General features: G+C 41.1%; 1 protein-coding gene across 1 annotated transcript in view; it reads left to right on the forward strand.

Moving 5' to 3' along the window:
* Positions 1–1,970: 1,970 nt before the first annotated feature.
* Positions 1,971–13,522, forward strand: part of LOC126175852 (transmembrane protein 41B-like) — a 51,779-nt gene continuing 40,227 nt past the window's right edge. Inside the window, exons 1-2 of the mRNA XM_049922858.1 lie at positions 1,971–2,104; positions 3,477–3,621. Coding sequence (XP_049778815.1) covers positions 2,080–2,104; positions 3,477–3,621 — 170 coding nt within the window. The 5' untranslated portion in view covers positions 1,971–2,079. The remainder of the gene's footprint in view (positions 2,105–3,476; positions 3,622–13,522) is intronic.

Below are 13,522 nucleotides of genomic sequence, written 5' to 3' on the forward strand. Positions count from 1 at the left end.
AAAAGTTAATAAATTAAACACATTGAAGAATTAGAGAAATGAATGAGTAACTGTGAACAGCCACAAAATCATGAAAAAATGCAGATCACCAAAAAATAAAAAAAGCATCTGGTAAAATTCAGTCCAGTGCGTACAGTCCCACCTGCTTAACATAACAAATATCTCGACAACCAACTCACTCCAGCGGGCTGATGATTTGCAGCATATTCTAGAAGATCCTCTTTCTCAGGCTACTTCCACTTGTTTCCACATTTTTCCATGGTGGAGACCAAGTAACCCTTCGTTTCTCTTTTTCTGACTTGTCCTGGATATAGTTTACCTTTATATGTGACAAGTACAATCATCCCCTCAAACACTATCCCTTTTGGGTTCCTAGCATTTGGGAGGATGACAGTTCAAACCTGCAACCGGCCATCCTGATTTAGGTTTTCCGTGGTTTCCCTAAATTGCATCAGGCAAATACTGGGATGGTTCCTTTTAAAGGACGTGGTCGACTACGTTTCCCATCCTTCTCTAATCCAATGGAACCAATGACTTCACTGTTAGGCTCCCTCCCCCAAATCAACCAACCTATGGGATGTAACCAACTGGGCTGGTGAAGACTCATCAGTGTCTTTGGATCCATGTTCTTCATCCTCAACATCCATGGTTACTCTGTCATCTGATTCTGCATAATGTACAGAAGATGAGCTCTTGTCAGTGTTGCTGTCTGTGTCCTCTTTATTTAGCATTTTCTTTCCTATATGATGAGCTCTCTGTGCTATTTTAGTTCTTATTCTTGAAGTGGATGGCTCATTCAGCTTGGGAGGAAGAATATCTTCTGCAGAAATGCTCTTTTTTTTGGGAACGTTTACACTTCTGAGTTGCTTCATTTCTCTTCTGGATGAATTGATCCATGAATGTGTCACCAATAATTGCAGTGACATTTGTTTTCTGGGCCATCATGAATGATGGAAGCTTATCCAGCACAATTTGATGATTCAAGGGGTAGATACCAGTTTCCTGAAAGCCAGTTTTCAAGTTATCTCCTCTTGAGGTCAAAGTTCCCACAGCTTCTTGAGCAAGGTGAGGAATTGGTTTTTGAGCACAGAGCTTCATCTACTGCCCACTGCTGTCAATTTCAAATCCCCAAGGATGTTCCAGCACTGTACTTTCAAAGGTCAAAAGCATGCAATATCAAGTGGTCCTAGAAGGTGGGTTGCATTTGGTGGAGGTGCAATGAATGTTATGTTGTACTCTTCACACATCTGGACCACTTCAAGATTTATATGTGAGCTCACGTTGGGGCCTATAATAAGCTTCAACACCATCTTGTCATCTCAAGATAGGCAGGAGTAATTGGATAAATCAATTCTCGAAGCACTCACTGTCAGACCACCCACTCCTGGTTCTGTTTTTCCTAGCTCCCTGTGGCTCATTTTCTGTCCATGTGTCTCACAAGTTTTCGGCTTTGTAATCTACGTAACGGGGTGATTGTTCCCCCTTTCGTAATTATTTTCAAACGCTCCAGATCATCAACTAATTTTGTTTCGACGTAATTCCACATATTCTCAGGTGGAACACCTTCTATCTCTATCTCCAAATTGTCAAAGAATGCCGTAACGATTTCTTTGTCGTTTGCTGCTCTTGCGAAACGCATCGCTGAAGATTGCAAAAATTTTCAGGTTGTTATTAACTAGAGCAGTACTATGTTAAAATTCAAATTATCCCATCTTTCACGTATAGATCCATGACTCTTTCAATATTAAATTTATTGTTGTTAACAAAACGTGTAGCTTCTTGTTTAAATCTTAAACCTATATTCCAGGACCTAATTATTATCCCCAAACTTTTCTTTTAGCGTTTTTCTAATTTTATATAGTTTTATAACCTTCGTGACTCACTAATATTTCTGGGGCAGTTCCTACTAGAGCCATGCTAGAGCTGGGTGGATTTTTTTGCGGTTAGCATCTTTGGCAGAATGCGTGGAATGTAGTGTTGTGTCACGTGCTAGGAACTGAAGTTTGTGTTTGGGTAGTGATGGGAGTGTAACGGATGACGGTTAAACAATAGATTGGCGCTTTATAAGGAAGAAGAACCATGACATCAAGTAGTTCTGATGAAGGTGAATTACAAGTACAGTGCGCAGAGATTACATCAACTTATTTTGAACCAAATCCTAGAAGATTTGTAAATGATTACACTGTTGAATCATTGCGGGGACGCACGTATCCTATTCGCATTTCCTGTCATATCCAGAGACAACATCCTCATTTTCCTAGTGAAACACATTGGGGTGTGAGATTTCCTTTACGTCGTAATGTAAATGGTAATGTCGTTTATCCAGTCTTTTTTTTAATTATTACATCGACCATAGCTCCTGTGCGCAATCCGTGCGATAGTTACGTAGGCAATCAAGAGACACGAAAATATGCAGAGTAAACCGGCACCTAGCATCTCTTATCGGACTTGCGAAATAAACTGGTAATATTGTAGGTTAATAAGGATATCGAAGAAATACAAAACATTTATGTCATGAAAGAAATACAGCGTTTGGGACTGGTAAATGTATGTTTGAATCGTCGTTAAGTTCGTTGTTCCAAAAATACCGAAATTGTATACATGAGAATGATCAATTTCCGTGTATCTGGGGTGCAAGTTATTTCTTTTTGCTCTGTTGGTACATAGCGTTGTTCATCTTTGTGCTAACGATGCATGTAGATTATGTTACCTCGACAAAACTGGGGAGCATAGGAAGACTTTTTATTTAGCCAACCCCAGTGTAGAAGTGTGCTTGATCTTCTTGGATACAGAGCTGTAGTTTGCTTTGAAATGTTGACTTTATTCGTTCAACTTGTGCAAAGAACGGGGCATGTATTATATACTTTTATCGTCAGCTAAGCCATCAACAGATCATAGGCGGCGCCAAAAGCAGATTTTGAAACAGTTTTATTCATCAGTAACTGTTAGCTGCAGTATTATATGTTTCCTTTCTGTCAGCCGTTTGTAGCACTTTCGTGTGTACAGGTGTTTTGTCATAACATAGAGCTGACAGGGCAATTTTTATGTTTCTGACATTATTTCTCATGATGTTCATGTTTACTTCTTCCATCCAATTCAAGTCAGTGCCTTCAGTTTTTGGGCGTATTGTTTTCACCTTCCACATCATTTAAATAGCCTAGTTCCGTTTTAAGACCTGTTCTGTGTACCTAATTCAGTTTTTGAAGTATTTTAAGACACTTAACTGACTCTGTTGCATAGAGGTATATTACATGTAATTCATCAAGTAGCAAAGGTATTGGGTTGTTAAGAGGCACCCACAAAAGAGAAAGAATCTGTGCGTTTTGATGACTTAATACCTCTGCTATTTGGTGAGTAATCTCTTTTACTATTAAATATTTACATGCTGCCAGAACTTTCCTTATTGTATTTACATCAGTAGGCTAATGTATGTTTATGTATGACACGAAACTAGAAGATTATTTTTCCATTCACAGTTACTTATTCAAACCAGAATTCCGTGGCTCCTAAATTAACTAATCCTGGCAATCCGAAACAAGCAGCGTTTGCTGTTGGTGGAATATTCATTATTTCATGTTTTGCATTAATTTATTTGTATGCAAACTTCCCAGAACTTGAAGTGTAAGTACAAACCAATTTGTAACTTTCATCACTAGTTCTGTTAATTGACTATTTCCTTTTGAAAAAAGGAGAATGATTAGCCTACTGTAATATTTCTAATGGAGGATAATTAATGGAAGAATTTATTTCTGTATCTGTAAAGGCAGTGCACTTCAGACCTGAATGAATAAAACACTAACACTTTATATGCTAGTGGTTCCCTTAACCCCCTCCCCCCTTCATATTTGGTCCCTAGTTTTATAAAATAATTATGTTTCAACCACAGCAAAACAGAATTTGAAACCATGAAGCATGTGCAACAATTCATGGTATATCTAAATCAACATATATACTTGACGAACCACTGTGAATTGCATGCCAGAGGGTAGTTAGCAAAGGGTCATTCTACATGAACCATCTTCAATTTTGCTGAATTTTGTACAGTACGTACCTGAGGGCCCTACAGGAACTTATGCAAATTTTCAGGCGCTCCTGTAACTTGGTTTAGGTGCTAGAACCACTTTTGTGAACACGATCTTGACAGGGACCGAAAAGATGCAAAGCAACCTAAACTAGGACAATTTACATGGAATGACCCATAAGGTTCATATCGTTCCACTTGAGTGTGGAGCATAGCTAGAATGACTGCTTAAATCGCTCCATGCATACAGTAATTAGTCTGATTTTGTCATCACAATCCTTGTGGCAGTGATATGTAAGGGGCTAAATAATGTAGGCCTATCTAGATTCTGCAGTGAAAACTTGTTCTTGAAATTTTATAAGCAGGCTTTCAGTAGATCATTTTCATGTGTCTTAAAGACAGCATTACTGTGATGCATTACAGTGAAGCAAACAAACCTGTGACTATTTGCCCCACCCCTCTTTGTATTCATTCAGTATCTCTAGTTGGCCCTATTTGATATTTGTCCAACATATGTGGACAGTATTCTAAGATGGGATACACAAGTAATTTATAAGAGGACATCTTTGTAGAGTGGCTGCATTTCTGCATTAACCTGCCAGTGAACTGAAGTCTACATCTACCTTACATATAACAGCCTGGATTATCATTCTATTTCATATCTCTACAAGTTCTTTCACCCAGGTATTTTTATGAGTTGACCAGTTCTATTTGTATGTCTTTGTAGTGATTGGATATTACTTTTTTTTTTTTTTTTTTTTTTTTTTTTTTTTTTTTTTTTTTTTTTTTTTTTTTTTTACAGCAAGTTACCAATCTTTGCATACTTTGGAAGTCTGTGAAGAGGTGACTGAATATTTGTGCAACTTTTTTCAGATAATACTTCATAATACATGACTTTGGTTACTGTCTTGCAAACAGTAACTGCAAGTGAACACACGTTTTTTTTTTTTTTACATGTTGACTGCTAACCAAGGTGCAATCATGCTGGAGTATCTTCCCATAACTTGATTGTCTTGAGCATTATTTATTTGACTAACATAATCAATACGTTAGACTAGTTGGTGAGTGTTCCATAGAAAAAATAGTAACATGTGTTCCCCAAGGAAGTGTAAAAGAACCTCTAATTTTTCAGTATACATAAACGATTTGTCACAGGAGCACAAAAAGAATGTTCATTGACAGTGCTGTTGTGTAAGCGAAACAGTTGTTGTTGGACAATTCTAAGGAATTGCAGAAAGATTTAGAAAACAAAGAGAAAGAACAGTATAAGTATGTGGTTACAGGTTTGGCGATGAACATCTTGAGCATGTCATATCATAAGAGTATTTAGGGGTAACACTAAGAAATGATATGAAATGGAATGATCATGTAATATCAATGTTCAGGACAGTGAGTGGTAGTTAGAGCTTTGTTGAAAGCCTACTGGGAAAGTGCAATGCATCTGTAAAGGGAATTATATACAAGAAACGAGTGTGGCCAATTCTAGGATATTGATTCAGTGTTTTACATTCTTATCAAGTAGGCAGTGTAGCAGACATCGAATGAATTGAGACATGCTGCTGGGATAATAAATGCGTACAGAATTTGAATGTTGATCCTTGGAAGAAATACATTGTAGTTCTCACAAAACCCTGTTGGTAAATTTAGAGAACCTGACAGACAATATGATGAAACATATAAAGGAACAAACTAATCTGTATGCTCAACAATGCATCAGGAAATTACGAAGCACAAATTCCCTTTCACCCACCTGCTCATTATCAAAGTGGAAAGGAGTTACACTTATGAAAATAAGGAAGTTTCTGGCAATTGTAGTCCATATGTGTGTAAGTGTGAGGCCACATATATGAGAGCACTGGTCCAAGAACCCTATTGTGTCGTGTAATTTCTGTCCAAACATCTTGAGCCGTGACAGATTTCTTTCTATTTTGAGAAACTTCCACATTAGTGATAATTCCTTAGCTAAGAGGAAAGGAGAAACTGGCTATGACCAACTGCACAAGGTGAGACCCCTCCTAGATAATGTGCACGCTAATTTCCAGCGTGCGTATACACCATCTCAAAAAATTACAATAGATGAAGGCATGTGTAAATTTCGAGGTTGTGTGTATTTCAAACAGTACATGCCAAAAAAAGCAAATAAATACGGTATGAAACTGTACATGTTATCCAAATCTGACACAGGGTACATCTGAAATTTCTCTGTTTACGCGGGTGAAAGGTCTGACACAGTGACTCTGGTAAAGACATTGCTTGCAAATCTGTTAGGAAAAGGCTACACTTTGTTTACAGACAGATTCTACACAAGTCCAATACTTGCTTCAGAACTGGAAGCTACAAAAACTGCTCTTGTGGGAACAATAAGAAGATCTCGGCAGGGATTGCCTCGTGCTATAAAAGATCTGAACCTTCAGCAGGGTGAACTTATTTTCAGGCGTAAAGGAAATAAGTTAGCACTGTGTTGGAAGGACAAAAGAAATGTGCATATGATAAGTACAAGGCACACTGCTGAGATGGTCACTTTCAGTGATCAGAGAGGGAGAGAGAAGTCAAAGCCAGCCTGTGTAGTGGACTACAATAAAAACAAGTTTGGTGTTGACTTATCAGATCAGCGGTTGTCATACGGCGCATTTGAACATCGGACTGTGAAGTGGTGGAGAAAGTTGGTATTCCATGTTATACTAATGGCGATTGTAAATTCCTGCATATTATACAATAAGGTTACTGGAAAACACCTCACAACGCCTCACTTCATGACAGTTATCTGTGCAGATCTTGCACAAAGCAAAGATCTTGAACCCCAACCTGATCCATCTGGACTCTCAAGTCTTATCAACTGGGAATCATTTCCTGGAAAAGATTGAGACAGAAGTAGGTAAGAAACAGAAACAAAAACAGTGTGTTCTGTGTTCTCTGAGCGGAAAAAAACTGACTGGAAAAATGTGGCGAAAAGACACAAGCTACCAGTGTAGTGAATGTAAAGTAGCATTGTGCAAAATGCCGTGCTTCAAAATTTACCACACAAAGAGCAGAATTGCATCCTAAAATCGTTACAGGAGGTTACTGTAGATAAAACATACTGTATTCATCATGATTACAATTTTTGTGTAAAATAAAAAAAAAAAAATTTCCTTCTAGAAAATACAGTGAATATACCTTTGACCAATTTTTCCTTTTTTCGAAAACAATGTTATAATAATAATAATAATAATGCTTGTCAAAAGTATGTATTAATTCAAGAGAAAGGTATTATATATGGTTTTAAACAAGAAAGTCTTAGGTTTATCAATAAGAGTAATTTTATTGCTATAACTGAAACCTTTCATGAGTAGTAGTATTTTAAAATACGTTAAAACCAGCCAATCTTCATGGTAGACACTCGCGCACATTGGCTCAGGACATTTGACCATCATTATCAGACAAAGTGCTGACTATTTCTTTTACATCCACATCAATCAAAGCAGTTGGGTCCAAAAATAAATTGTCATTGTTGTACTACGTACTTAAATCCTCACAGGCAATTTTACAGAGGTAAATAATCCAGTGATTGAGTTGTTCCCAAACAGTACTATCTGGCAGAAAATCAAACTCCACAAATCCTAAATAAGTCTGTGTAACTTTATTAAAACTTTTCTAGCTGTTTTATGATAGCTGTTTTATATTTCCTGCCAGCAACCTGTAAACTGGTAGTACTAAAGGTTTGTGTGTGTCTCCAGATCCACTGCTGTGGTAGAGCATCAAAGAGCTTTCCAACACAATATGTATCAGCCAGAAGGGCCTGGGGCGTAACTCAACTGTTTGTATATTTGCCCACTTCTTGTCTGCTACTGGTTATACAGTAGCACATGACCTTGTACCATCAAGACGTACATTTGATTTCCACGATTTATATTCTGATATAAACAATACATCAGCTGAAATTCCAACTACCCTTTCATTTACCTGTACGGCTATGAGAATTGTGATGTTTTTATGTAAGATACTAAATAAGTGGTCTTTAATAGTCATGGTTCTGTTCGAGCTGCAGCACTGTTTTGCTAGTGGCTCTAAAGTGTTACTATACTTATTCTGCAGCTCTATCTTTGGATGCAACACATTTGATTACTGGGATAGGATAAATACTGCTTTGCTCAGATTGTCTTCTTCCAGTAATTAGTCATAGAAGCAGATTCAAGTCACATCAGTTATGATCCAACTGAGTGAGAGACAATGTATCAATGAACCGTATGTGTGAAGGGCACTCTTCCCTGTGTGATATTTTATATTCTGTTGATTTTCTATCACAGTACCATCCTCTGTTTCCATCTTTACTGGTATTTCAGAAGCCTTCCTTTCATTTTTCATTTTATAGAACATTTTCTTATTACTCATCACATCTTCAAGTTTTTTTGTAAACTCTTCCCATGCCTTTTTCTTCTTGTGAAAAGTTGCTATTATTCTATTGAAATGAAAATAATCAATTATTTATAATATAATATAAATGGATTGATAAAAAACCTACTCACCAAGCGGCAGCAGGGAAACAACCACACAAAAGAATTTAACTTGTACAAGCTTTCCTTCGTATCCTGTCCGGTAAGCCTCCCCTGACCCGGGGTTCTGGGTGACTTTCCTGAACTTTACCCCTTTCCGTAAACCGATCCAGTTCTTTTCCTTCACCCCTCTTCCTTCCCCTTCTGTTACTCTGTGCAGGAAACATTGCAGGAACAAAGACAAAACCAATATGGAATATTATTAAACAAGAAACAAGCAAAAATAGTGATGTGAATGAAATTTAGTTCTCACAAAATAATTGTGTTAGTGAAATATTCAATTCATTGGCCATCAAAATCTGTGATTACTTCCTCAACTATTGCAGCAGTCATTTTACCCACTAGCAGACAACTAAATACAGACATAGTAGGTTTATCTCAGGAGTCATTACATGCAAATCTAGCAGATGTCAGTTTCAAAAATACACAACCCCTCTAATTAGAAAATGTATCATGTTGACTGAAAAGAGAAAATTCTGGTGCCTCCATTGTTTTCATGGAATATTAAAATATTGGACTTATTTGATAAGACTACTCAATGTTATCACATCATTTCAGTAAAAAAAATATTGTGACAGACGTTCAGCAGGCCGAGTGGTAAGGGAGAGTTGGCTGACAATTATAATTCTTTTTACAGTGCCACATGCTCACTGTGTTGCCTGTTTTAGGCTCTTGCAGGGCCTTGTCAAGTATAGCTGACTGCATTCTGGTAAGACTGCCCCCCCCCCCCCTCCAATCCTCATCCCTCTTCCACACTCGTACAACTCCAATCTGTCAGTCACAAAGGTATTTGATTGAAACTGTACCAATCAGTCATTGACTCAGCGTATTTTCTACCAGATGGAAGTCCGCTGTAATGGAACGTATAAAATTGGGGTTGAGCCAAGCACCTCTTAATATCAGATCCATTCATGCCTCTTAGGTTTTTGTAAAGTTTGTTTTTTTAGAAAGTTATCTATGGCAGAATACTGACACATTTTTCTGGGCAGTACTTGTTAACTGCCTCTGTTTGCCTTTTGTAAAGGAGTCTCCATAGAAAAGGCCAGACAATACCTATCAAATGAAGTACTGGTCAAGACTGACAAGAAAAATTATTCTCTGTCATCTTGCCAAAGACCTTGATTCTGTGTATGACAAAATTGTACTTTACAACTACAGTAAAATGTTTTGACAATATTGATGGAGTCCTGCCTTAGTAACGGAAAGCCAAAGGTGTGAGTTTCTGGTTGGGTTGGAGTTGAGTTATTTAGTGAAGATTTAATTTTGTTCTTCTTTACCTCTTATTTGCTAAATTGTTGCCTAGCTTGATTGTCGATGTAAGGAAATGTAATACTGCAACTTCTGTTTCTATTTGAATAATATATATACACCTTTTGTATGTGTATGATCTGTATATTGTCCACAGACATATACAGTGCTCAGTAGGTAACACCAAGTTTTAAATTAGAATGTCCAACGTGAAACCTCTACATACATGTCTATCCAAAGAACAAATGAATCAGATTGGCATTTCATTTGTGTCAATCGAGTCAAAACTAATGTCAGAGTTATATATTGTCTGAGGACTTCGTGCTTCTCCAAGGTAGACCATAGATGCTAGGAGCTTCCAAAATTGTGTCCACACAGCTACTTCCTCTCGCAAAGTTACTGCAGTCACTATCTTATCTTGAACAGAACTGTCATCTCCAACTGCAGATCTCTAAATGGATTGGTCAAGACATTTTCCAGAATGTTTTGGAGAAGAGAAAAGTGTGTGCAAAGTTTGTCCCACACACTTGAGTCCAAACAAAAATAATTACATTTGTATGCGTGCTGCGACAGGACTTAAATGAAAACCATGGATGGTTCTTTCTGGGAAAAAATCATTACTAGTGGTGATACTTGATGTTATAAATCCAAACCTACCACTAAACAACACTGACAACACTGCAAAAAGGGTCTCTGATGGTTCACCAAGACAGAAGATGGTGCAATTGTGATGCACCAGTTGAAGAACATCCCAAAGGAGGGCTTTTCTGACAGCTTTACATCATTTTATGAATGATGTGTGTGTTGTAATCAAGTGGGGGCAGATTTTGTAGAATGACTGAAGCCTTAAAATCACCTTCTTAACTTTTCTCTGTTTCTTCATTAATGAAGTCTTAAATCTTTTTGAGCTCATGGGTTAGCCACTTAGGGAACAACAGTCAGAGAATGTGTTGTGTAATTGTGAGTTGAAGCAGTTGTTTCAAATCCTGATGGGAAAGTACTCAATCAATGCACAATGTATTTGATAAAATATTGGCCATAATCTCAAAAGTTCTAAAGATTTTGCAGTGCAGTAAACACTGTATCATTCTGTTGCATGTCAGCAGGGTATTCTACTTTGTCTGATATTTATATGAATTCTGAATTACTGCAGACATTGAAAGAGGAGTTGAGAGTTTTGTGGTGGATGTGTTTGCACGGCACAAGAACACAAAAAATATGTTGTACAAAAAATATCGTTTACCACACATGGGACAACTTAATTAGAATTCTGGGAATCTGTATTTGAAGGCAAAAGAAAAGGAAACCCTGTAATCACACCCTGAAGACAACACGGTAGTTGATAAACTGTTATGACATGCTCAGTCATTCGCCATCAGATACAGTGTGGAAGACCACTCCTAGCCATTGTTGACATTCCAACCTTAGAGCTGCTATCTCTGTCAGGTAGCTCCTCAGTTGATCTCATGAGCACCCCAGTCTTCCCACAAAGAAAAATCACTGGCCGTTCTGGGAACCGAATCCAGGTCCCCCCACATCAGGGTCTGGCACGTTGACCACTCAGCTATGGAGGTGGGTGTATTCAAAGAGACAGATTAGAACACAGTGTGAAGTGCAGTGATGCTCTTCCTTTCCCCACTGGATATTAGTATTATGAATTGCCTGGAGTAACTTATACAGTTATGGACAATTAGTATATTCACCTATCTGTCATCACATGGCAATTCTCCACCCTCCCCCCACATCTTTCATTTGGATGGCATCACCAGCACATCATGGCATGGAGTTCATGGAACACTGAAAGTTTTGGAAAGTCAAGTTGATGTATGGCTTGCAGAGACTGGATGGAGCTGTGTTCGAGGTGCACTCATTTCACTCTGACATCCCTGATGTTCTCAGTGGGAATGAGCTCAGGTAAACTAGGAAAGAGGTGTGGGGGAGAAGGGAGTGTGGCACACATGCACACCCATGTCCATTAAATGTTCATTAAACAGTTTTGATGCAATTCAAGAGCAGTTATCTTGCTGAATTTGTACTGATTGCCTTAAGGCTTCTGTAGGTGGGCAAACAGATCCGCATGATTGGACAGTAGGTTCCTGTATTATTCACCAATGAAAAATGATAGATGTGTCAAGGACCCCATTTCATCATGTGTGAAGTCCTGCATCCGAGAATACCTGCACTGTTGGCAACTGAGATTCATTTCCTCATGCAATTTTCAGTGTACTCTGTAAACATGAGTTGGTTCAGATAGGTAGTATGAGATATAAAGAACATTAAACAGTGTTAGTAGAGAGACTATTTCTTTCTCTGTAGCAACTTCAGCCATGTTTATGATTCTTGTTCTCTACAGCATGTATTGGGTTTCCTATTTTCTCTGCCCTCCATTCACTGCTATTTCTCTCCCTCCCTCTCCCCTCTTCCCCCTCTCCCCTCCCCCTCTTCCCCCTCTCCCCTCCCCCTCTTCCCCCTCTCCCCTCCCCCTCTTCCCCCTCTCCCCTCCCCCTCTTCCCCCTCTCCCCTCCCCCTCTCCCCTCCCCCTCTTCTCCCTCTCCCCTCCCCCTCTTCTCCCTCTCCCCTCCCCCTCTTCCCCCTCTCCCCTCCCCCTCTTCTTCCTCTCCCCTCCCTCCCTCCCCTCTTCCCTCTCTCCTCCTCCCTCCCTACCCTCTTCCCCCTCTCCTCCTCCCTCCCTCCCCTCTTCCCCCTCTCCTCCTCCCTCCCTTCCCCCCTCTCCTCCTCCCCTTCCCTCCCTTCCCCCTCTCCTCCTCCCCATCCTTCCCTTCCCCCTCTCCCCCTCTCCTCCTCCCCCTCCCTCCCTTCCCCCTCTCCTCCTCCCCTCCCTCACTCCCCCTCTCCTCCTCCCCTCCCTCCCTCCCCCTCCCCCCTCCCTCCCTTCCCCTCCCCCTCCCTCCCTTCCCCTCCCCCTCCCTCACTTCCCCCTCTCCTCCTCCCCCTCCCTCACTTCCCCCTCTCCTCCTCCCCTCCCTCCCTCCCCCTCCCCCCTCCCTCCCTTCCCCTCCCCCTCCCTCCCTTCCCCTCCCCCTCCCTCCCTTCCCCCTCTCCCCATCCCTCCCTCCCTTCCCACTCTCCCCCCTCTCCCCCTTCCCCCTCTCCCCATCCCTCCCTCCCTTCCCACTCTCCCCCCTCTCCCCCTCCCTCCCTTCCCCTCCCCCTCCCTCCCTTCCCCTCCCCCTCCCTCCCTTCCCCCTCTCCCCATCCCTCCCTCCCTTCCCACTCTCCCCCCCTCTCCCCCTCCCCCCTCCCTCCCTTCCCCCTCTCCCCCTCCCTCCCTCCCTCCCTTCCCCCTCTCCCCCTCCCTCCCTCCCCCCTCTCCCCCTCCCCCCTCCCTCCCTTCCCCCTCTCCCCCTCCCCCCTCCCTCCCTTCCCCCTCTCCCCCTCCCCCCTCCCTCCCTTCCCCCTCTCCCCCACCCCCTCCCTCCCTTCCCCCTCTCCCCCTCCCCCCTCCCTCCCTTCCCCCTCCCCCTCCCCCCTCCCTCCCTTCCCCCTCTCCCCCTTCCCTTCCCCCTCTCCCCCTCTCCCCCTCCCCCTCCCTCCCTTCCCCCTCCCACCCCTCTTCCCCCTCCCACCCCTCTTCCCCCTCTCCCCCTCCCACCCCTCCCCTTCCCCTTCTCCTTCTTTCACTATCATCAGATAAACTCCCTGATATGTTCAGGTAATTATACTGAGCTAAATTGGCCTTTTACATCTACTTTTCAATTAT

Source organism: Schistocerca cancellata, chromosome 3, assembly GCF_023864275.1.
Source record: "Schistocerca cancellata isolate TAMUIC-IGC-003103 chromosome 3, iqSchCanc2.1, whole genome shotgun sequence".
NCBI lineage: Eukaryota > Metazoa > Arthropoda > Insecta > Orthoptera > Acrididae > Schistocerca > Schistocerca cancellata.